The sequence below is a fragment of the Lissotriton helveticus genome, chromosome 10, assembly GCF_964261635.1.
Source record: "Lissotriton helveticus chromosome 10, aLisHel1.1, whole genome shotgun sequence".
NCBI classification, from domain to species: Eukaryota; Metazoa; Chordata; class Amphibia; order Caudata; family Salamandridae; genus Lissotriton; species Lissotriton helveticus.
The window spans coordinates 1,099,782,072-1,099,805,154 of NC_136071.1; the positions used below are offsets into that span (position 1 = coordinate 1,099,782,072).

Genomic DNA, 23,083 nt, shown 5'->3' on the forward strand with positions numbered 1-23,083 from the left:
GACTTTACACAAAATATTATTCCAGTACCAGCTCCGGCTGCGCCAGAATCTTAACACACAAACGCATCTATGACTAGTTTTTCTCAATCAGATAGTTAGCCAGGCGCTAGTAAGATACATTTTGCATACAGTACTAACTAGTACCCTGGGTGTTCATTTCACATCATTGCAAGAATGTTAAGGCCCATCTTAGTGCAGCAAGGCCCATTAATGCACTATAAGCCCTAAGAACCATCCCTTTGTTATCATCACCTCCCACATTCACGTGCAGACACTGACATCCTTTTAACAAGCCCTCCCCTTGGCAATCAATCAATCCCTCTGAATCTGTGGCATTTCAGACCAATACCAGACCTGATACATTACAGACCGGGTCACAATTACTTAAAAGGGTCTTAGAGAGAGGGTGGATCCGATTTAAGTCACTTTTGCGTTAATTTAGAGTCTTTCTCTGCCATGGTGTGGGACCTTGGTGAGGAGCCTTTTAGATGCTTCCTTCTTAGTGGTCGTTCCTTCGCTTGTAGCGGTGATCCATCTAGAGCAGTGATACTCAATGTATGGTCCGGGGGCCCTGACCCTTACATTCGGCCCCTCTGGGGAGCAGGAGCTGCTGTTTAGTTGCTGAGCTCTAATATTCAGAATTTTATTTTTAATAAACAGACCAGCATTTATTAACCTGCAAAAAAGTGCTTGCCCATTTATTTAGCATTTCTTTAAACCTACTTAGACAATCTCTGACCCACCCAGGCCACCTACCTCCACCCTGCTGGCATCAGTGCAGCCCTCGGACACACCGCAGACCATACTTTGTGGCCCCTGGGCAAATGTTTGTGAGTACCCATGATCTAGAGACACTTACCAAGATTTCCCTCATCACTCCTATCCCCAGCGGATACCTACACAAGACTCATTAATTACTTTTATCAGTCATAATATGTTGTATTATGGAATATTAGGTTATGTTATCTTTATCACTATTATTATTTTGTATTAGCATAATTGGATAGTGTATACAGTCAAATATATTGTATTTGTTAGTTTTATAAGGACAAACTCTCCCTAATGCTTTGAAACACTATTTTATGAATGACCATAGCAAGCACATTTGGAATGATGTGTTAGCTCATATATGTTCTTATTTTTGTTTGCTTTTTTTTGTCAACGTAAGTAAAGTCTCCCAACCAGTTCTTTGAAACCTTTGGCTTTATTACCAGTTTCAGTGGTGGCACGAAATGGCTGGTTGAGAAACTGAAAACCGTATGCTGTCCCAGTGGCTCTGGTGTAGGTGATGAGGCTCAGGGGACAAGTAGGGGAACAGGTGATCACCTAATGGAAAGAAACCACCTGTAAGGGCCTTCTACACAGGAAATGTTGAGGCTAAAACTGATGAGTTTACATAGGGTAGTGCAATGGTTACATATCAGTAAGAGTAAGTTTGCAGCTTGAGGAGTTTTCTGGATCCACATGCTATGCATTATTCCGCTGTCTAGTGATTGGGTCAAGAAAGTCTCTTGGGCATCAACCATTAGGTGGACGTACCCCTCCCTCTATGATGTAAGATGCAGCTTGGGAAGCCTCGGTTTCTTGATCTACTTACCGATCAGCCAAAATTACTGGCAACCAATAGTACAAGTGGTCCATGTGTCATCCTCGAGCGCTGGTCCGTATGGTGTCGGAAATATTAGAAGTGAGCATCTTACAGTTTTGGTGCTCACTTACACCACATAAAAAGGAAAAGTAGCAGAAATGCATAAAACATTAAAACTAAATAACCATAAAAACTCTTGAAAGGTTTGTGTCCAGGCTTCCTTTTTTAATCTAGACACTTCTTTATTTCCAAAGTTATGATTGCAGAATGAGCGGAAACGCCCACCCACCAACAATCCTCACGCCTCCCACCGGCTCTACATACGTGCTCCACATCTATCACAGTCTCGTGTTACACAGAAATGCCAGTTTCTCTGGCAAGCAGAGCGGCCTTCTTAAAACAGGACCAACAGCCAAAAGTGTATCTTACTTTATTCCCATGCGCTGTGCCATCACACCGCTGAGACGTAGAGGTCACTTTTGAGTCCTTGTGTTTTCCACCACTTTGGGGTGACAGAAGGGTAGGTGAGGGCCAAGGTGGAAGAGGGAAAGGGTAGGAGAGACCTTTTTTTTAAAGAGACCCTTGTAAACTGTCCCGCTGCTCAAAGTGCATAAATTCACATGTGGGATTTGATGGAGAGGCAAGACGGTGATGGCCCACGCCATCTAATACATGTCTACATGGTACCATAACCCCTGGAGAACAGACGACAAACCCCCTTTCACAAATATTGCAGCAGCTTGCCTGGCAATTCCACATACAATCCCACTCCCTTCCCACCCTCCGACCACCCTCCACCCTTTATACTCAGTCCACAACAAAAGAAGAAGAATTTATTAAATGAAAGTCAATTTGGCAAAAAAAGTTTTCATTTATTCTCCTGATGCACTGAGGAGGTCCATCACAGGCGTGCATTTTGTGTCCTTTGAATGTCAAATTTCTGTGCTTTTTTTTTTCCACTGGCCAAAGCCCTGGCGGGTACTTGGTGGCGGGCCAGGGGGGTTTCTGTGCGTGCAAACGCGAGCGACAGTGCATGTGTCCGTAACAACCGCTCACTATGCCCTCAATGGCTGCCACCGTTGTCCCTTCAGTTCAGGCGTACTCCAGGCCTTACACTTTTGTGTATTTGTTCGATGACAGAAATGCTTGACATGTGTGATGAAAAAAGTAAGCATGTCTAAGGAATACTGCGATTTTTTGTTTTCCAGTCATCCTGGAGCCCTGAGGGAGGGAAGAGAGAAAGGAAATAAAGAACAAAATAAGAAAAAAAGAGGAATTGAAAGAGAGAAAGGAACTGAGTGAATTCACAGTCTGCAAAGTCCATTGTTCTGTTTTTTCAGAATTAAAAAAAAAACATTTCTGCTCAAATTTGAGGGCAACCATGGGTGCCAGGTTGGAATTCAGCCAGTGATTGGCTGAATCATGCCGGGGAGTGGGAGGGCCATTGGTTGGACTTGGACCAACCACATGGGCCTCCTGTGCGGTCTCCCCATCTCTCCTCCTCTCTGTTCTTCTCTCGTCCTCTCTTCGCCTCTCCCGAGTGCCGGGGACGACCCGCTCACATCATGACGTGTCGACGGCGGTGCAGCGCCAGGTGGTCGGATCGCGAGAAGCTGCGGTCGCAGTCCGTGCAGCGGAACGGCTTGATACCCGTGTGCTTGCGGAAATGCCTGGTGAGCTCGTCAGAACGTGCAAACTTCCAGGTGCAACCATCCCAGGTGCACTTGTAGGGCTTCTCCCCTGCAGGAGGCAAGAAGTGAGAGAATAGGTCAGAACACTGCTTGATGGACTCAGTTATAGATTTACTGCATTGTGCATTAATCAGCTATAATTAGGCAGCTATATGAAGTTGAATTAATGAGAACAATTCAAGAGAAATATAGGAGAAAAAAAATGCTTACCTGTAACACTGATTTTGCAGCTTATTTCACTCGCAACCCACTCGCCTCCCCACCAGGTAGGAAAATGCTATTACGACTGAGCTGATGTCAGTAGGGGCTGGTGACTTTAGAAAGTGGAGATATTTAAGTCACCAGGCAAGCTGAACTTTACATGATAACTTCACATTATTTCAATGCTTTATTTGTGGGGATGGAGGGTGCGCATACACAAACAGGTACATTTCAACACCAGTATCACCACAGGACCAGGAGGTGGCCCTACTGGAGATGGGGAAATTTATGAAGACTCAAGGAAAATGTTCCTTGTTTTTATAAACCCCTCACTCACCAACCTGGTTGGTGACATGCTTCATCATCGGGGCCCACCCGGATCGTCGAGTGCCATCCGGGTGTGCTGCGACACCTGAATTACAGTGGAGCGGGTAGTTTTTTGTGTGTGAGGGGGTGAAGAAAGAAAATGAAAGTGATTTTAAAAAATTGGCATAGTATACCTTCAATAAAACTTTAATCTGAAGGTATTGGACAATAATAAAACCAAAGTGTAAGATATAAGAGAAGGTTACAATGGCCGACTATATCTATGTGAAAAGTGGGTCTACATGTTTTAACCTCTTAACGGGATTGCCAGGTTTTCGTCAGGACCAAAAAAGGGGAAGGAAGAGCCTGGGCGGTCTGTGCTCGCTAAGGCGCACCCAACCCTAGGCCTTCGAAAAACTTGGCTGTAGATTCACAGTCCGGTTACAATTGACTCTCAAAAATAGCGAGTGAGTGCTGCCTCATAGGAAAAAGGGGACAGGCTGCGTTCCAGAGTCTGTTGTGACTTGGATGGGAAGCATCAGTTATGCCTCAAGGATCCGGCGGCCAGCCCTTAGGCATAACTGATGCTTCCCATCCAAGTCACAACAGACTCTGGAACGCAGCCTGTCCCCGATTTCCTATGAGGCAGCACTCACTCTCTCCCAGAGTGTTTATTTTTTGACTCCATATTTTTGAGAGCCAATTGTAACCTGACTGTGAATCTACAGTCAAGTTTTTCGAAGGCCTAGGGTTGGGTGCGCCTTAGCGAGCGCAGACCGCCCAGGCTCTTCCTTCCCCTTTTTTGGTCATGACGAAAACCTGGCAATCCCGCTAAGAGGTTGAAACATGTAGACCTACTTTTCACACAGATATAGTCGGCCATTGAAACCTTCGCTTATATCTTACACTTTGTTTTTATTATTGTCCAGTACCTTCAGATTAAAGTTTTATTGAATGTATACTGTGCCAATTTTTTAAATCACTTTCATTTTGTTTCTTCACCCCCTCACACACAAAAAACTACTCGCTCCACTGTAATTCAGGTGTCGCAGCCCACCCGGATGGCACTCGGCGATCCGGGTGGGCCCCGATGATGAAGCACGTCACCAACCAGGTTGGTGAGTGAGGGGTTTATAAAAACAAGGAACATTTTCCTTGAGTCTTCATAAATTTCCCCAACTCCAGTAGGGCCACCTCCCGGTCCTGTGGTGATACTCCTCCATTTTGTTTACACATTATTGGTCTAGGGGACCAGGAGTACCTCCCTTTACTTTTGTGGAGAAACCCTTACTCTCCTATTGTTTTTTTTGACACATTTCAACACCAGTCAGCCGTCCAATTTACTGCAGCGGGGCCCGTTCGTACATTGTTTGTTTTATATAGCGGGAACATAACGTTTTTTTGAGCGCTTTAAATGTGCAAAAGTTACATTACACAAGAGTACATTCATTTTTTAAGTAAGAGAGATTAAGTGATTTGCCTATAATTGAAGGATGTTGAGCCAAAGCCGAGACCGCAGCAACAAGGAGGGCGATGCCGAAGATAGTACTGTTTACAGCTGACTCGTCACACTCCTTTTTGCAGTCATTTAGGAGAAAGAGGACCGGTTCTGCAGCAGTGAATTGGATGACGGAGTATGGCGGATCTCCGTTGCATGGACAGTCTAATGGATGTGATTGAAGCGATCTCAGAGCAAAAAGAACTGGAGTGGGCATGGCACTGACGTTTAGAGCACTCGCCGGTACAAGGAAGTGACTCTCCACTGGAGTAGGAATAGAACTATACCGCCACACGAGGGAAGAATGTACCAGAACCACAGAATGACTTTCCTGTTGACTCCTCCCTCACAACCATTGATGACAACATAAGGATGGGAGGAGCCAACTACCCAAAACCACCCACTCCTACCTGACTCCGCCAGTCAGTCCTGCCCCGGCTTTCGATCCTCAATGGAACTTTGCTGACATCGCCCATGGCCAGATATGAGTGAGCCCTGAGTCAACCAAGATTGAAGGGTGCTGAAATAAGACCCTGCCTCACACCGGACATAATTACCATTGCTTGTGCCTAAAGGGCGACAGAGACCCTTGAAGGCACATGCGTAGTCGCTTCCACAAGGCACACATAAAAACATCTTGAGACTAAATTAAATGGAGCAGTCCTTATTCCGCTGAGCTGCTTTTGTATTCCTGCCTCTCTTCTCTCTCCCCTTCTATGAACAGTGGGGCCACGCCACTCATAACCGTAAACAGCAGACGCACCTGGCTGATGTCATGAGTCCGCTCAACAAGACATTCCGAAGAAGGTGTGGAATCGAAGGGATTGTGGAATGGAACTGGATTTCCCAAGGGGCCTAATTACAGATAACCCTGTGTCTACGCCCAATAGTTCTCAAACTTTTGAGGGATATTTGTGAACTAAACATGGGCTGGTAGAATTATACTATAGCCTTATAGCCCGCCGTAGGAGGCTATACCGGCTATTACAGCCCGCTCAAGTATTAAAGGCCCGAGCCGAAGGCGAGGTACTTTAACAAGGGAGCAGGACTTTAATAGCCGGTACATCCCAGCTACAAGGGATATACGACTATTAGAACATTCTACCACTAGAGGGCAGAATGTTCCAACAAATAAAACAAAGGCTTCTCAGAGTTCGAGGGGTTTAAATTCCCTTGGGCTCCGAGAGGCCTTTGAAAACAACATTGGAATGTTGCTTTGCGGGCCTTTACCGGCCCGTAGATGCAAGGAGCATTCCATTGTCTGCAATGGAGCTCCCAACATTCCAATGTTCTAATAAAGGTGAGAATCTAAGAACAATGCAGCGAAAAATACAATGAACAAATGCTAAATGGTGTGTTCAGCTTGCGAACCTATAACATACATGTGTGTAGCTCGCAAACCAATAGGGTACATACACATTCAGCTTCGCTAATCAATACTGCTACTGACAGTGCTTAATTTGTAAAATATTAAGTGCCAGGGCTCTGACCTGGAGGCCACTGCAGCTTGCACCACCCATCACCCTTGACATCGCTGCCAAAACAACTACTACCATCTCTCTCGCATGTAAATGCGAGACTTCAGATTATTCCAGGTCCCCAAAGTTAAAGGAATGACTTAGGAGGCAGGTATTAGCAGTTTTAGTGTATATTGTAGTTCTAAACTACAGTTGTTCTGCTTATCTCTAAATTGGATGAGCTGCGCCACCATGTGGTGGACTGTTCTAGGTATCGTGTTGACATTTAGGTGCAGGTGCCGAACACCGGAAACCAATTAAGTTCCGGTGCTAAGCACTGGCTCAAATTAAGCTTTGCCAGTGCTACAGATGAAGATTTAAGGACAATGCACAGCGTTAAAGGGGACATTCTCCAATGAAAAGAACTGTTTCATTGAAAGCTAATTTCTAGATGTGGGCAATTTAATGGCTGTATGTGCCTTTTCATTAGGGCCACTGGAATTCGGCAACATGGTTCACTAAACTAACAGCCATGAAAGGGCAAATTATGCAGCATAATGCAGCACATTTTGTGACAGTATTACTTCATTATATTGTCACTTATACATGTTAGAACTGTCTTGGTAAAAGGTTTCACCTCATTAGCACCAGTTTAACACCCAAGTATAGCAATAAGCAGGTCAATGGTGAAATCCATCGACTCTGGAGCCCAAGCAGACTCCTGCCCACATCATACTTTCAACCTCGGCAATCAGCCCATCAGCAAAGAGCTTGCCAAGGTCCTCAACTCCTCTATGACCACGGCCCAATTCCCCCAGAAATTGAAAAATTCCGATGTGAAGCTACTGCTGAAGCAGCCATCAGCAGATCCAGCGGAACCCAAGTACTACCGACCTATCTCTCGGCTCCCTTTCCCTGCCAAAGTAATAGAGAAAGCCATTAACATCCAGCTCACCAGACATCTAGAGAACCACAACCTTCTGGACTCCTCCCAATCAGGCTTCAGACCTAACCACAGCACAGAGACAGCCCTAATCGCAGCCACAGATGACATCAGAATGCTTTTGGACAATGGGGAAGCAGTAGCCCTCATCCTCCTTGACCTCTCAGCAGCCTTCGACACCGTATCCCACCTCACAATGCTAAACAGACTCCACCAGATCAGAATTTGAGGGGCAGCCCTCAAGTGGATAGCATCCTAGCTCACAGGAAGAACACAGAAGGTCATCGTCCCACCCTACTCCTCGCTCCCTAAGAACATAACCTTCGGTGTACCGCAAGGCTCATCGCTCAGCCCAACCCTCTTCAGTCGATGATGGATTATGTGGCAGATCAATGACCATGGCCGCAGAATCGCACAATTCCAGTGGCCCTGCTTTTTATGCATGAAGAATCGCAGGCACCAAGTTAAAACTTTGGGGCCAACTCCTGACATTTTTACGTTGTTTGAAGAGGTCACGTCTTCTAATACAAAGTTGAAGAAAGAGAGATAACAGCTTTTGTTTTTCAAAGTATTTTATCGTCCATGCAGCAGTGAAAAGCTTACAAATATAATGCGCAGCCTTAGCCCAGTGTGAAGAACTCTACTCTCTAACAACAAAACCTCTTCAACGGCGGCCTCCTTTCAGATGTCCAAAAATAAGAACTACACTGGCTAATCCATAACATCAAGTCGCCCTACATAAAAGAGGGGATGAGTACAACAAGCCAAACCGTGAGGGCGGTGGCGTGGGCTGTGAGTAATGGGCATTTATTATGGACACTGAACTGCTGGAAGTAAGAGTCACTGAAAACAGCTGCTGGAGGTGAAGGTTGCAGGAAACAGCTGCTTAAAGTGTGAGGGACTGATTTAGTGTTTGCAACATGGTAGACGCCAACACAAATGTCCTTTCCACCATATTGTGTTATGGTATATTGGTTTGTATAGCGCACTAATGACCTGAGAGGGTATCTAGCAGGTTTTTCAAATAATAATAATAATAATAATAATAATAATAATAATAATCCACATTTGTAAAGCGCACAATCACCTGTAAGGGTCTCCAGGCGCTGGGGGCCGTTGGGAAGATTAAGCAAGCTATTGCCCAGAGTCACATGGCGCTGGGCAAATCTGCCGCCAGTGCCGGGGATCGAACCGTGATCCCCAGATTCCGGAGTCAGTCGCCCTACCCGCGGTGCCACACCTCTTTTTTTTTTTTTTTTTTTGCAGAGTTTTATATAGCGCGAACTAGACCCGAACCGAATCAGGTATCAGAGCGCTTTACATATTTTTCCAGTTACGTTACATTTTTACGTTTTCTAGTTACTTTCATTTTAGGCACGGGGAGATTAAGTGATTTGCCCAGAATCACAGGAGGTTTTGGCGTCGTTACCGAGACTCGAACCAAGTTCCTCCAGGTCCGAGGTCGAGCGCCTTAGCCATTAGGCCAACTCCTCTCCCCTCTCCCGCAATTATATCCTATGGCACTTTTAATAGGGCGGACAGGAGAGCCGTTATATTTGTGACGGAATGTCCCAGCCTCCAAACTCTAAACCAGGCCCAGAGTCAGAGAAAACAGGCGCTCAAAGTGAAAGTTGTGGGAAACATCCACTTTAAGTGAGAGTTGTGACAAATAGCCACTGAAAGTTAAAGTCGAGGAAAATAGCTACGATGTGGGAAAAGGACAGTGGACAATCAAAAGCACCACGGAGAAAATAATAGTAAAGATAGGGTGAAAGGAAAAGATTGAGCAGAATTTTCAAAGAATTACTGTGCACAGAGTGAGAAGACATCCTGAAGTTAAAGGCGGAATATGGCTGCTTGGATAATATCATGAAAAGAATGAGCTAAAGAAGAAAAGAAGAGAAAAATGATTGAGTGCAGTCCTTAAAAAAGAACAAGCACTGGCGCCAGTAAGATATAGAGATTACTGGGTAATTCAAAGCTTTTGACTTTGGGTATTTGAGGATCTCTTCAGGAAACAACTTTTCTCCTCCTCCAAGGGGCTCCAGGCGAAGAGTTAAACACACGCACACAAACAATAGGTTGTTACCAGAAAGGCCCCTGTGCAAACTCGGTGCTGTAAGCGACATTTAGCGCTAAAGGCGAAGTTGTAGGAAGGATCGATTACCCAACATTTTATATCCGTCCAGTTTGACAGGCGTACCTGAATACACGGACAGAACTATAGGAGCTTGTTGGGTTTTTTAAATAATGTTTTAGTGCTATTTACTCTGGTATGTTTGCAGGATACACTGCTATGTTAAAGAAAAGGTTACTTACCTGTAGCAATCGGATGCTGCCTGCAGTGTAGCTAATTCACATGCTGTGCTTTCTCCAAATCTCATGTTTTCTTTGAAATTGTGTTTCACCTTTAAATATTTTACTAGAGGAGTAGACAATAAGAATCAAGGCCTACATTAAATTTAGTTTTCTTAAAATGCTGCTCAATGGGCAGTGAGTGCATACCTTTATCATCAAATTGCCAGTAAACAACTGCTAGCATTTTTAGTGAATCAGGCAAGTTCCAGTGTTGGGCACAAGGATATAACAGAACTCCCCTTATGCAGTAGAGGCTGGTATTGTAAGAGAGGTGCATGGCAGTGAGAAGGGTGGGAGACGACAAAAAAAAAAAATCCCTGCAGCCCGACGCATTGCCGGTCTTCTGCTCCTCTAGTGGTTCTATTGTTGGCAGAGGCTCCAGACTGCCCTGCAGGCACATCCTGGCGCTGCTCTCATGCATGAGTGCAGCTTCAGGATTGGCCTGAGCGCCGAGGATTAGCGCTCCCAGGGAGACTGAGAGCCTGCGCTTTGCTGTCTCCAACTCAGCAATGCAGCTGGGTTGGAGAGAGCATCAGGGTGCATGACTGTTTGGCCGGACTGAGACAGCCAGCCAAACTATCAATAGCAGTCACCACCACTCCCTTCCATGCCCGTCATCCTTCTGGCCCCAACCCAAAGACTCGGGCTGGATGCAAAATAAAACTATAATAAACCCAGGTTTATTATAGTTTTATTTTTCTACTTTTTTTACACTATTGGCAGGGGGAATGTGGGGGGCGATGCTCATCCACCGTAGCAGAGGAGCCGCTGCTGCCCCTATGACTCCAAGGTTTAGTTGAGCTCAAGGTGGAACCACGTGTCAGCATCCAGCGATGCCACCAGGTGGCACCTCAAGAGCAGAATGGACTTCACTGGAGAGGTGTTTTAAAAAAAATGTTGAGAAAAAGTATCTGTGGTCAAAATATTGTGTCAAGAATATCGAGGACAAAAATATTGTTTCTAAGATGTCGTGGAATGCCTACTGACATTCTGCAACCTGGAACCAACATGCAGGCCGGCCTATGTACACAAAGGATATGGTTTCTTGGCTTTCCTATGTAGGGTGTTTGCCATCATCCAACGTGTATTTGTAAAGTGCAAGTTCACCCTAGGGTATCTTGGCGCTGAATAAAATAGGTTTATTGTTACCCAACTCATTGGCACTCATTTTATCGACCTCTGAAGGATAAAAGGCTGAGTGGACCCACCAGGATTTGAACCTGTGACTACGAGGTCGAATACAGGCCCCTAAAATGGATGCATTTGTCTACTAAGCAGACCCAACTTTAACAAATCCCTCCCTGCATCCCACCTGAGGCTGGTCATCTGAACTCCAGGCTTACCTGTGTGTATTCGTCTGTGTGCTTTCAGGTGGGAGCTCTTTGTGTACACCTTGTTGCAGCCATCAAAGTCGCACTGGTGAACTCGCCTCTTCCTGCCATCTGGGGACTCTGATCGCCGCATGCGCCCCATCGAAGCGCTAGAAGAACACAGAAAAGAAGATGGTTATAGAAAAGTATCTTCAGTCCCTTCCTTATACCATGAATGCAACCCTCCTCCCCCGAGCGAGCAGCCCCTAACATCGCCTGAAGGAGGAGAGATTAGGCTGCAAAGATACAAGAGAACGTCAATGTCTGGAAACAAACTGCGTTTCCCCTTTTAAACTCTCTCTAATCCATTTAACCCCTTGCACGCTGATGACGGAACCGCTCCGTCATCAGCTGCGGGTGCGCTGTGCTGATGACGGAGCGGTTCCGTCATGGCCCGCCCCGCTCAATAGAACGCTCATGCGCGGCGCGAATTCCGCGCCTGCGCTGAGGGTTCTATTGAGCGGGGCGGGCCATGACGGAACCGCTCCGTCACCAGCATAGCTCAACCGACGCTGGTGACGGAGCGGTTCCGTCACCAGCATGCGGCCGCCGCGCCCCCTTAGCACTGCGGCGGAATAGCCGCCGCAGTGAAGGGGTTAATAGAAAGACTGAGTTTTGAAAGGGTTTCCCAGCTCTATAATGGGTGTTTATTTTGCTTTTTGTAGCCTTCTTTCTTCAGTTTCCGCACACAATCCATGAACTGAGGTCATTCAAGAACTTAAGAAACAGTATCCAAACCAGGGACAAAAGCTTGGCTTACACTAAATGTGGAAAACGGTAACTCATTTGTATCACTAAATTTGCAACTATCATAGATTCACTTGGTCTGCATACTCCTCCCATACTCCTCCTTGGCTTGGACCGTGTTCCATGATATCAACCCGAGATCAACACAGCCTCTAACATCACTGTCAACTTTGGACTACTTAGCACTGGTGTGTTACGTTACTTGATTTTTGCCCTGTGCACTTTTGCTCTAAGTATCTGCTCCTATAGGTGGAACATGCAATACTCACTCTCGCTGCATCTCTGAAAAGGACATGGCTGCGGTGTCCACCAGGCTGTCATCACTATCTGTGTTAATCTCCACCGGTGACATGGCGCCAGGCTCCATTTTCACTGCAGAAAAAGAAAAATAAGACAATATCCAATCAGTCATCAGGCAAGGGCACACAGGAGCACTTACAAAAAAACAAAATGGCCGTCAATTTTCCTGGCAACTCTCTGAAAAGCTCGTACACAGTATGAACTCCCAAACCTTATGCTACCATTAACACCACTGTGACCTATTATTTACCATTTCGCCGTATTACGTTCCCATTATATCCTATGGAGATTGAAATATGGTGGTTGGGTTATCTGTCATGTTTGTGATGCAGCATTCCATCCATCGAGATCTAAATAAGACTCTTAGTCCTAACTCTGAAGCAAGGATTTAAAGCAATGTATACCTATACAACATGGCCCGTAGGTGTACGCTAGGCTCCAGAGCGGGTGGCAAAGAGGGCATGGGTAAACCCTGTGTGTTGGCTCATCCTATATGCCCTACGTCTTTGTATGTATCAGGCGGCAGACATGGACTAAGGCCATGCCCTGTACGTGCTCCATAGAGGGCGGGGTCAAAGACCATCCCCTACGTGCTCTATGCCCGAAACTACCATCCTCACACAGCACTCACTGGGCACCGCAGCAGCAGACACAGGGTGTAGTCTTCATCCATGTCCTGTGCCCAGCAGCTCAAACCACTCCAATCCGCTTACCCGTATGCTCTGCGCGGTCGCCAGAACCTGTGCAAACCATGAACCTTCATCTGAGGTTCACAGACCAACTGAAGCATTTTTGCTGCGCTTGGAATATAAGGCTAGCCAAAAATATGTCCATAACCTACCACACAACTGTGAGCTTGCGGACGGCACAACCAATGGCTTACTTTTACACAAAAGCGCATATTCTACTTCTCTTCTTCCTGATCTGCTCTGGCGCGACTTCACCAAGCCCTTCCTCGCTAAATGTTTTTCTATCTATGGGTTCATCTGTAGTCTCAGCAAATCTTTCCCATGGAAATTAAAGTGAAGTAGTAATAATTTGAACTTCTTTTGCAGCCCTCTCCCTTTGACCAACTTTTGTGAAAATTCCAAACCAATCGAAAATGAATTGCAGTTTATTTCTAGAAGGATTCTTACTGATTTTTAGACGGGGCAAAAGTAATTAACAAAACAAAAAATATATTTTTATGAACTAGCCAACATACTCATAAGTAGAGAATCCTACAAATTGCATAATTGACATGCATTAGATTTGGGTATTGAAAGCACTGCTCTCAAAAGACATATTGCTAACAGTAATTGCAACTGGGTTAAGTTACACCCCTTTCAATCACAGGGCTTCTTCAATGGCCGCTTTCAGCCTATGGCTTCACACTCTGTCCATAACGTCTTGGCCTTGTCAGTGGAATAATCATCCATCACCTGATGCTACTGCCTATATTTATGTATCCTTCCACCTCCACTCCAGTGCTGACCTGGAACCACATTGGGGACTTGTTTACAACTCTCCCGGCTCCCTCCTGTCCGTGTAGCTGTTAAGGCTACATTCATTAGCACATTAAATCCAGACCTGATGGTTTTGCCAATGCTTTATTTTTTTTTATAAATCTCTGCCAGATTTAATTTTTGCCAACAATGACTTTCGTAGCATGACAATAGGTTTAGTGCGGTGTTGTGAAATGCGATCTTTGCACCGCAGAAATACAAGTACAGCTGTTCCAAATAACGTTTTATTTGGCCAAGATTGTTTTCACTGGCATGGCAGAAATATACAGCGCTTCCTGTCTCTATGGAATGTAAGTGAGCAAGGCGCTTCTGAATCTTTCCCCCTTCTACTTGGGGCCTCTTCTCCCCCACCGGACTAGCCAACGTTTCCTCCTTGACGGGAGCGGCGAGGCACAGGCCCCTCTCTGCCGCTCGCCCACTGCTTCTAATACACGATTTAATGAAGTCCCCGGCCCCCTGCCGAGCCGCCCGGCCTCCAGGCTTCCCTGAGATCTGCGCACTTAACTTCCATGGCAACACGGAGGCAGCAGACACCCTGCCTGCCTCGAGAAGCTACCTGCAGCCTCGCGCTCGGCCGGCCCAGGTGCACGTGCCAGCCTCATCCAGGGTCATTTGCCCTTCCCGGCATTCACCGCTTCCTGTCTGTATATCCCGATGAAGGGGGCTCAGTGTTAGCCGCCTAATCTGGGAGAAAATACACAGCACAAGAAAGGGCCGGAGAGGGACTGTTTTTTTTTTTTTGCAGTTTTATTCAAAGAACCAAGGACATTATGCGGCATGGGAAGACCATATTATGCAGCAGGGTTGACTAAATTATGCGGTAAGAAAGGTCAAATTATGCAACTTGATGCAGCACATTTTGAGATAGTATCACTTTATTCTTTCGTCATTTGCACACAATGTAACACTGTTTAGGCAAGCATTTCGCCTTATTAATACTCCTCTAACACCCCAATACATCAATAAATAACTGAAAGATGACCAGTTAACCTTTGTGGATGGCTTTTCACTGCGTGGTGTGCTACAGCAACAATTGATGGCTGGAAGGCTGGGTAAATCAAACATTCATCCCCAGTCAAGAGATCTGGGTAAAATCCATCCTTCCTTCCTTTTACTCACTTCGTCAGCCCAGTTTGGACCCAGCCATATGCCAAACGACCCTGTGCCTCATGGGAACAGTCCAGCCCAAACTGCCAGGCCAGGTCCTCCCTAGACCGGAAACAAGCACCCTAAGTATTCCCTGGTTGGTGTCTTGTCTCATTGTTTCCTTAGTTGTCATTGCCTTCATTCTACCGATTAGTAGGGATATTTACAGTAGGTGTCTATGCACGGAATTGATACTTGATATGATGTAATGCAGAATTGAAAATATCAATTTTAAGAAACAGTTATAAAACCGGAGGTAAAACTATACAGATATCTGCATAGACACTAGTGTCTACAATAACGCATGCCTTTCTGGTTGTGGTGAATGAAAGACAATTGTAAACCTTTATAAATCCCCGCCCCTACCCAAAATGTTTGTTCTGCCAATTTTTTCATCCCCTCGAGGCCTTACTCCTCTCTTTACATACGAGTACAAACAAAGGGGACACGCAGCTAAGGCGGCGTTTCTCTATTGTGCTGCAGCGTGAATCAGCAGCGGGGCGTGTATCATAGGGAAGTCCTCATCCCAAGGGTGTATGCCTGCGCAGGCCCAGAACAAACTCAGGGTGGCCGCCATCTTGGGCGTATTCTGAAACCGGTTGCAATTTGAGTGGTTGTTTATATTTTTGCTGCACGGATTCTGCTGCACATTGCAAGTAGTACTGCACTCCTAGGTCAGAAAAAGGTGCAAGTCAGGTCCATTGCCATGGTAACCCAAGGACATCTATTTGCAGTGCTTCCAGAATGCTCCACTAAGGGGCGCCATAATGACTGCTGCACCGCAGACCAAATATACATGGGTATAGTTTACCTCCCCCTTTGGCTAACCTCACTCTCCTCTTATTGCAGAAGCCACAGCTTACTTACCACAACATAACAAGAGCATCCTTGAAATGGCCTCATTTGTAGCACTTGCACTGTGAGGCTTTTGGGAGCCTTTTTGGAGCCTAGTGGGTGTTGCCCAAGCCACCCAGCGTACAAGAGGGGCATTTGGAGTCCTGTAAAAGACTGGAGTAGTCGAGTGACCTTGGGGTGTCCTTTTATGGCTAACCGGCAGCACTGAGGGTGACACTGCTTCACCCTGACTGCCCACCATGGAAGGGTTTCTGGGATAAAACCAGTCAATGGGACAGGTGTGCCTCTGCCTGGAGTACCTTTGTCTAATCTGGCTTCTCTGCCCACATGGTAGTGAAGCAGGTCCACAGCCAGCAGTGCTGCTGATTTTATATATAGGACTCTTGCTACCTTGTGGAGCACACCAGGTTTGAAAATATTCAGACTAGAGCCCTTGAAGTGCCCAGGAGCTAGCCACACTTTCCCTGAAGTCTCCTTTCTGCCAACCAAATACAACATAAAGCAAACAGATGTGTCTTGTTTCACAACAGAACGACAATGGACTGAATCTGAGCTATACCAGCTCATTTTATTTAACCCCTTCCATGCTGGTGACGAACCCCAGCCGTCACGCTCCACGGTGCTTGTGTGCTGATGACGGCTGGGGCTCGTCACGGCCCGCCCTGTTCGTGCAGCTGCCGCACACGGGGGAATCGCGGCCGCACGGAAGGGGTTAACCCATTCCGCGCTCATGACGGGCTCAGCTCGTCATGAGTTACGACGCTCGCACGCTCATGACGAGCTGAGCTCGTCATATAACGCGGCTTTTGAAAAAACGCAGCGCACAGCGGGAAAACCGCTAGCGCGCATGCGGTTAATATTCAGTAAAATGCACTTAGATTGCTCCAGTCTCCCCTACTGTTAACAATAGGGGAGACTGGAGCAATCTAAGTGTTGGGTTTTGAATAAAACTGATTTCCTCAGACCCCCCCCCTGTCTGTTGGCAGTGCCCATATCTCAGGGACGTGCGGGGAACGCCGGCTGCTCTGCCTTTAACTGCACACACCGTGTGCTCCGCGGCAGAGCGCGAGTGCTCCAGGGCCACTGCGTACCTGGGGCCCCTGCCGGCTGCACACTGCAGTTACTGAGGAAGCAAGGGCTCCTCGTTGCTGCAAGCAGGCATGACCAGTGTCTCGTCTACATGACACAGACCACCGGAGATGTGATGTTTAGAGTGAATAAAAATACGAACGTTGCGCCTCATTTTATTCCCCATATTAAACAAATCAACAAAGTCACGCTGGATGAATAACGGGGCACGTCCCTAACAGAGATCTCGATGTGAACTACAGAACAAAAAAAATGATGTACGTATGAACTAGGCATAGTACAAATCAATACCTTGTTTTTGCAAAAATGAAAATAATTTTTTTTTTTTTTAAATAGAAATATTCAGTATGGACCGTCATGTCTACCAGCGCCAAAAGGCCCGTTGGCAGCTTGAAGTGTGGAAGAAGGGGGAATAACAATAAATAGATCGAAATATACAATTATAAAAATATTGATTCCACACTATATTGTCAAGTTAGGTACATGTGGAGTTAAGAATAGTAAATGCGTACTTATATATATTTACATAGAGGACAGACTGATTTGATTGTTGGTGTTGACTCAATATTTTTTAACGTCAATATTTATGACGTCAATATCGAATAATGCAGCAACCCACCCCTCCATGACCCTTTCCGCCTCCGTATAGTGCTGTGTGCACACAGTAGCGGGGTTCTACAGTACCTGGACCCGGACAGTCTCCAAGGAATGCTAAAATGCCCTCGCGGGTAAAGGTGGTCAGTTGTCTTCTCACAGACTGTAGCTGGTTAGTATTAAATTCCACTGTTGATAGAGAGTCTAAATCCCATTACGTGCCTGTTATAGTTAAAAGGCTTTGCGAAGAATGTTACAGAACCAAAGCTTCCTGCTCCGGGTTTGAGTATTTCTTTGCTTTCATGGTTTTCTTTTCTATGACCTTTGATCCTGGATCAACATATCCCTAAATAATCAAGATGGCACAGCTGGGTAGCACTTAACTCAGCCAACCATCTTCAGGTGCCACACTTTACGTTTCCGTAAAGAATAAGTAAACGCTACAAACCATGATAACTATGCAGAATGAAATGGGATTCCACCAAAGCAACACCGAGAGGAGAAATGATTACATTCTTAGCCACCTGCAAAAGGAATGTTGAATAACATTCCAAGACTGTGGCAGTTAAGTCCAAACTCTTGGAAACTAAACACACTGAACAAACCTTGGATTATTACCTTCAACAGCTTCTGAAGTTAAAAGTTAACTTCAACAAGCAATACACCATTCTAATCGTTTTGACCCATATTCCTAGAGTGAAACCAAAATACACGATGGGAGAAAGAGATCAGGTAAACTTCTAGCTAAATCCCTTTGTCAGGAAAGAAAAAGAGAAAACGAAGTTCGTCAAAGACAGCTATGAAGTTCTCCATAATACAGACCAAAATATTCCAGAAACCTTTGTAGAATTTGATAACCTATAGATGAGTGGATATCAAGCAAGTAGGGTCAATTAATGTATCACGCTGACACATGTCTGCACACGTCAAATATCTTCTATTTTTATGCTTCCTTTTCCAAAACCATGAAATCAAAAGAACAGCTTTCCTGGAGCAATTATCACACTAACACTTCATACAGGCAGGATTTAGCCCTCTCAAAAAAACATCACTCAATCAATGTTGTCTGTAGACTACACAACAAAAGTCGATCCTTACACTTCGAGTTCTCTGTCCTTGTTGATAAGGTTTTAAGGGAAGACATGATTCTCAAATAATAGACTTCTTACTAACATTATTCAGTATGCCGTAACCTCCGATGCAGAAAGGGCATTCAAGACTAGCATGAACTTTCTTGTCCCAGGCAGATGGGGACTGGCCTACGGAGCAAGTTAATGCAATCAATGATCGAGAGCCCATACCGTACAATCAATCAATCAATGTACTTGTAAAGCGCGCTACTTACCCGTGAGGGTCTCAAGGCGCTGAAGGGAGGGGGGAGTGTGCTGCTACTGCTCGAAGAGCCAGGTCTTGAGGAGTCTTCTGAAGGTGAGTAGGTCCTGGGTCTGCCGTATGTGCGTGGGGTGGGTGTTCCAGGTCCTGGCGGCGAGGTAAGAGAAGGATCTACCGCTGGAGGTCGTTCATTGGATGCGGAGGACAGCGGCGAGGGAGAGGCTGGTGGAGCGGAGCTGGCGGGTGGGGTGTGGAAGCTAAGTCTGCTGTTCAAGTACGCTGATCAGGTGTTGTGAAGTGCTTTGTGTGCGTGGGTGAGGAGCTTGAAGGTGATCCTCTTGTCGACGGGGAGCCAGTGTAGGTTTCTCAGGTGGGGGGATGTGGCTGCGGTGGGGATGTTGATGATAAGTCGGGCGGAGGCGTTTTGGATGCGTTGTAGTCGTCGTAGGAGTTTGGATGGGATTCCTGCGTAGACTGCGTTTCCGTAGTCCAGTCTGCTGCTGACGAGGGCCTGTGTCACCGTTCTTCTTGTTTCGGTCGGGATCCACTTGTAGATCCTGCGGAGCATGTAGAGCGTGTCGTAGCAGGAGGAGACGGCGTTGACCTGCTTAGACATGGAAAAGGAGGATCGAGGATGAATCCTAGATTTTGTGTGTGGTCGGTGGGTGTTGGTGCTGTTCCCAGTGTTGTCGGCCACCAGGAGTTGTCCCAGGCTGAGGGGGTGGATCCGAGGATGAGGACCTCCGTCTTGTCCGAGTTCAGCATCAGATGGCTGCTCCTCATCCAGTTGGCGACGGCCTTCATTCCTTTGTGGAGGTTGGTTTTGGCAGTGTGTGGGTCCTTGGTGAGGGAGAGGATGAGCTGGGTGTCGTCGGCGTAGAAGAGGATGTTGAGGTTGTGATGGTGGGCCACTAGTGCGAGGGGGGCCATGTAGACATTGAACAGCGTTGGGCTGAGGGATGAGCCCTGGGGGGACGCTACAGATGTCGGTGGCTTTGGATCGGAAGTGTGGGAGGCGGACGCTCTGGGTTCTGCCGGTGAGGAAGGACGAGGTCCAGTCAAGGGCCTTCTCTTGGATTCCGGTTTCTAGGAGGCGTGTCTTTTGAGTGTGATGGCAGCCCATGTCGAAGGCGGCTGACACGTCCAGGAGGATGAGGGCTGACGTTTCGCCGTTGTCTAGTTGCCGTCTGATGTCGTCTGTGGCGGCGATGACGGCTGTCTCGGTGCTGAGGTTTCGTCTGAATCCGGACTGGGACGGGTCCAGGATGTTGGTGTCTTCCTAGTGGTGGATCCGTTGTATGTTGATGATTTTCTCGATGACTTTGGCCGGGAATGGGAGCAGGGAGATGGGCCGGAAGTTAATGAGTTCCTTGGGGTCTGCTTTGGGCTTCTTGAGGAGGGCGTTGATTTTGGCGTGTTTCCAGCTTTCCGGGAATGTTGTTGTTTCGAAGGAGATGTTGATGACCTTCCGTAGTTGGGGTGCGATGGCTGCGTCTGGTTTGCTAAATACGTGGTGTGGGCACGAGTCACACGGAGATCCTGAGTGGATGGAGTTCATGACCGTGCGTGTCTCGTCTTCATTGACGTTGGACCAGGAGGTCAGGCGGTTGGCGCTGGTGGTGTTCACAGGGGAGGTGGAGTCTGGCGTAGTCGGGGCGGGTCGTGATGTTGAAGCTGTGTTTTTATGAATAACTGTGCATCACAGCCCCTATTTTTACCATTTAAGATTCCACCTGCCCAGAATGCCCGCTGTCCTGCTTTCATTTTTAATGTCTTCATAATCTCAGAATTAGAACTAATATAGATTTAAAGGAGATACAAATACGAAACAGAGTTTAACATATAGGCTTATACAGAAGACACACACCTCTTTCCTCCTGAGCCTCTCTTGCATTAATGGAATCTTGAATAAAACCTAATGAAACTCATCTGGATCTTTCAGTATGTGGGTATTATTTGTTATCCAGGTACAAAGTACATTTATTGGAAGAAGCCTCTGAACCCATTTTTAAACACTTGTAATCTCTTCTGCCAGATTCTAATCATTTTATCTCAATGTGTTGGGAGAACTCTCTCCCACGGTTAAAATATTCCAGACCCCCAAAATCCGGCTTCCCTTGTAATCCCTCCCTCCTTATTTCACATCGCTTCCCTACACCAATCAGAGCCAATCCAGATTACAATGTATTCAAGAAAGACTTGGAATCCCTCCATTTCCTTGTGTTGCCTCTATACCTAATTGGGTGTAGCTGTCCCCCTGGGCACCGATTTGTGCTGTGTCCCAGCTTTGTATTTCGTTCACAATTCAATTTTAAATGTTTCAAACATGATGCTTTGTTTCAAAAATAAATCAATTATTCCATTGCCGATTGAGTTTCATTTATTTTCCATAAATTCCAATGCATTTCGGCAGTGCTTGCTGCCTTCATCAGGGAAATATAAATACAAAGCTGGGACACAGCACAAATCGGTGCCCAGGGGGACAGCTACACCCAATTAGGTATAGAGGCAACACATGGTTCATCACGTATCACTCCAGACGGGGAGTGAGCCCTGGAGCACGAAAAATAGTATACCAAGGATAAAAGTGGTGCACGATCCTACATACACAGAATATTACATTTTCCCTCCATTTCCACCAGCACTGCCCTTAGAACAGTGTGAAAATCCTGGGAGAACTATACCATGCTGTTGTTTCAGTATGAAATGCCGCGGCACTTGACGGAGTGTCAACCCAAACCTCCTTTTGACGGGGTCGCTGCACTTTGCTCTTAGAGCGATATATGATATCAAAGAGATTCAACTTTTGTGCTATAGTTTTTGTAGTCCTATGAAACTAGGTTTTTACCTTTCAATCTTGTTCTAATCATGTTCTAAACAAATGTAAAGTGCCACGTTACCCAGACTGGCTTGCTCCATTCTAGATAAATCTCATTAAAAATTTTAAAATGAGTAGCTAAATAAATGCCACCCTGTGCCCTGTTGTGGTTGTTACTTCAACGTATTGATCAGTTTTGCTTTCTTTTTATTTGGGTTTCTATTTCTTTATCACAAAAAACATATGAAGCCAAAAAAAGGGTTCATGGTCGTTCTCCATAGCCAGCACCTGGAGTGCTGGATCACCCTAGCGAGACAAAAGTTTGGCAGGAGTGGTGTATTGTATTCAGAATAGCCACCTTATAATTGTTGTATAAAAAATACAACCTTCATCAACAAATGCAAGCGTACACTTCTAACATACAGCGACAGAGGTGTGCACCTTAATGATACTATTATATATAATATATTTTTATATATAATATATGTATGTATATTATCAACTGGGGATAGCCAGTAAGTAATTATAATCAGGACAAACTTTTCCCATAGACAAAGCCTTTTTTTGTTTTGCTAATAACTTTAGCACGGCTTGATGAATGTTTACAAAATTTTCAAAATTAGTGCTGAAAGTAGCGTAGCAAGGGCGTGGCGGTCCGAGCCAGGCAACACAAGTTTTGGGGCCAGCTCCCCCCGCTCTTCCATGCGATTGCTGCCCCGCATCAAATGCAAGCATCGTGCCAGCTCCCCCAACCCCGCTCTTACATGCGGCTGCCGCGGGTAGCAAAGTCAGGGACCGCCATGGATGGCCAAAGTGTCTAGCTACGCCACTAGGGCTGAGAAAAAGTGTGGGGTGGTGGGTTCCAAAAAGCTTTTTCCTCAAGCAATGTCTTGAGGATTTTGTAGTTTTTAGACACAACTACCGCCTGAACCACTCAACTGAATTACACCAAATTTTACAGAAAGGTAGTTCTTGGTCTAGTGAGAGCTCTTTTTGCAATTGTGTAAATCTGTTCAGTAATTTGGGAGTTATAAAAGAATAAAAAATATATATATCTAGGGACGCCGATCCTTTGTGGATCCACCCATGGGGGCACCTAGGATCAGGGGGCAAAAGCAAGGCCCTGATTGTCTGCCCACAACCTAAAAGGTAAGTTGCAGCCGCCATTTTATTTCTCGGTTAGCCATTGTGTAGGGTGAAAAAGAACATAAGGGGTCAGGATAGAGGTATCCTGACCCCACAGAACACAGGAAGGGGTCCCTGAGGAACCCTTCCTTGGCAAAAA

At 46.1% G+C, this 23,083-nt stretch overlaps 1 protein-coding gene across 2 annotated transcripts in view; it reads right to left on the reverse strand.

The window, feature by feature from the left end:
* Positions 1–1,792: 1,792 nt before the first annotated feature.
* LOC144784803 (Krueppel-like factor 8) overlaps positions 1,793–23,083 on the reverse strand; it is an 857,002-nt gene continuing 835,711 nt past the window's right edge. For both annotated transcript variants that reach the window (XM_078663848.1, XM_078663847.1), the window contains 3 exons: positions 12,429–12,531; positions 11,386–11,522; positions 1,793–3,328 (listed from right to left, as the gene is read on the reverse strand). In XM_078663848.1, the coding sequence (XP_078519974.1) occupies positions 3,147–3,328; positions 11,386–11,522; positions 12,429–12,531 (422 nt within the window). In that variant the 3' untranslated portion in view covers positions 1,793–3,146. The remainder of the gene's footprint in view (positions 3,329–11,385; positions 11,523–12,428; positions 12,532–23,083) is intronic.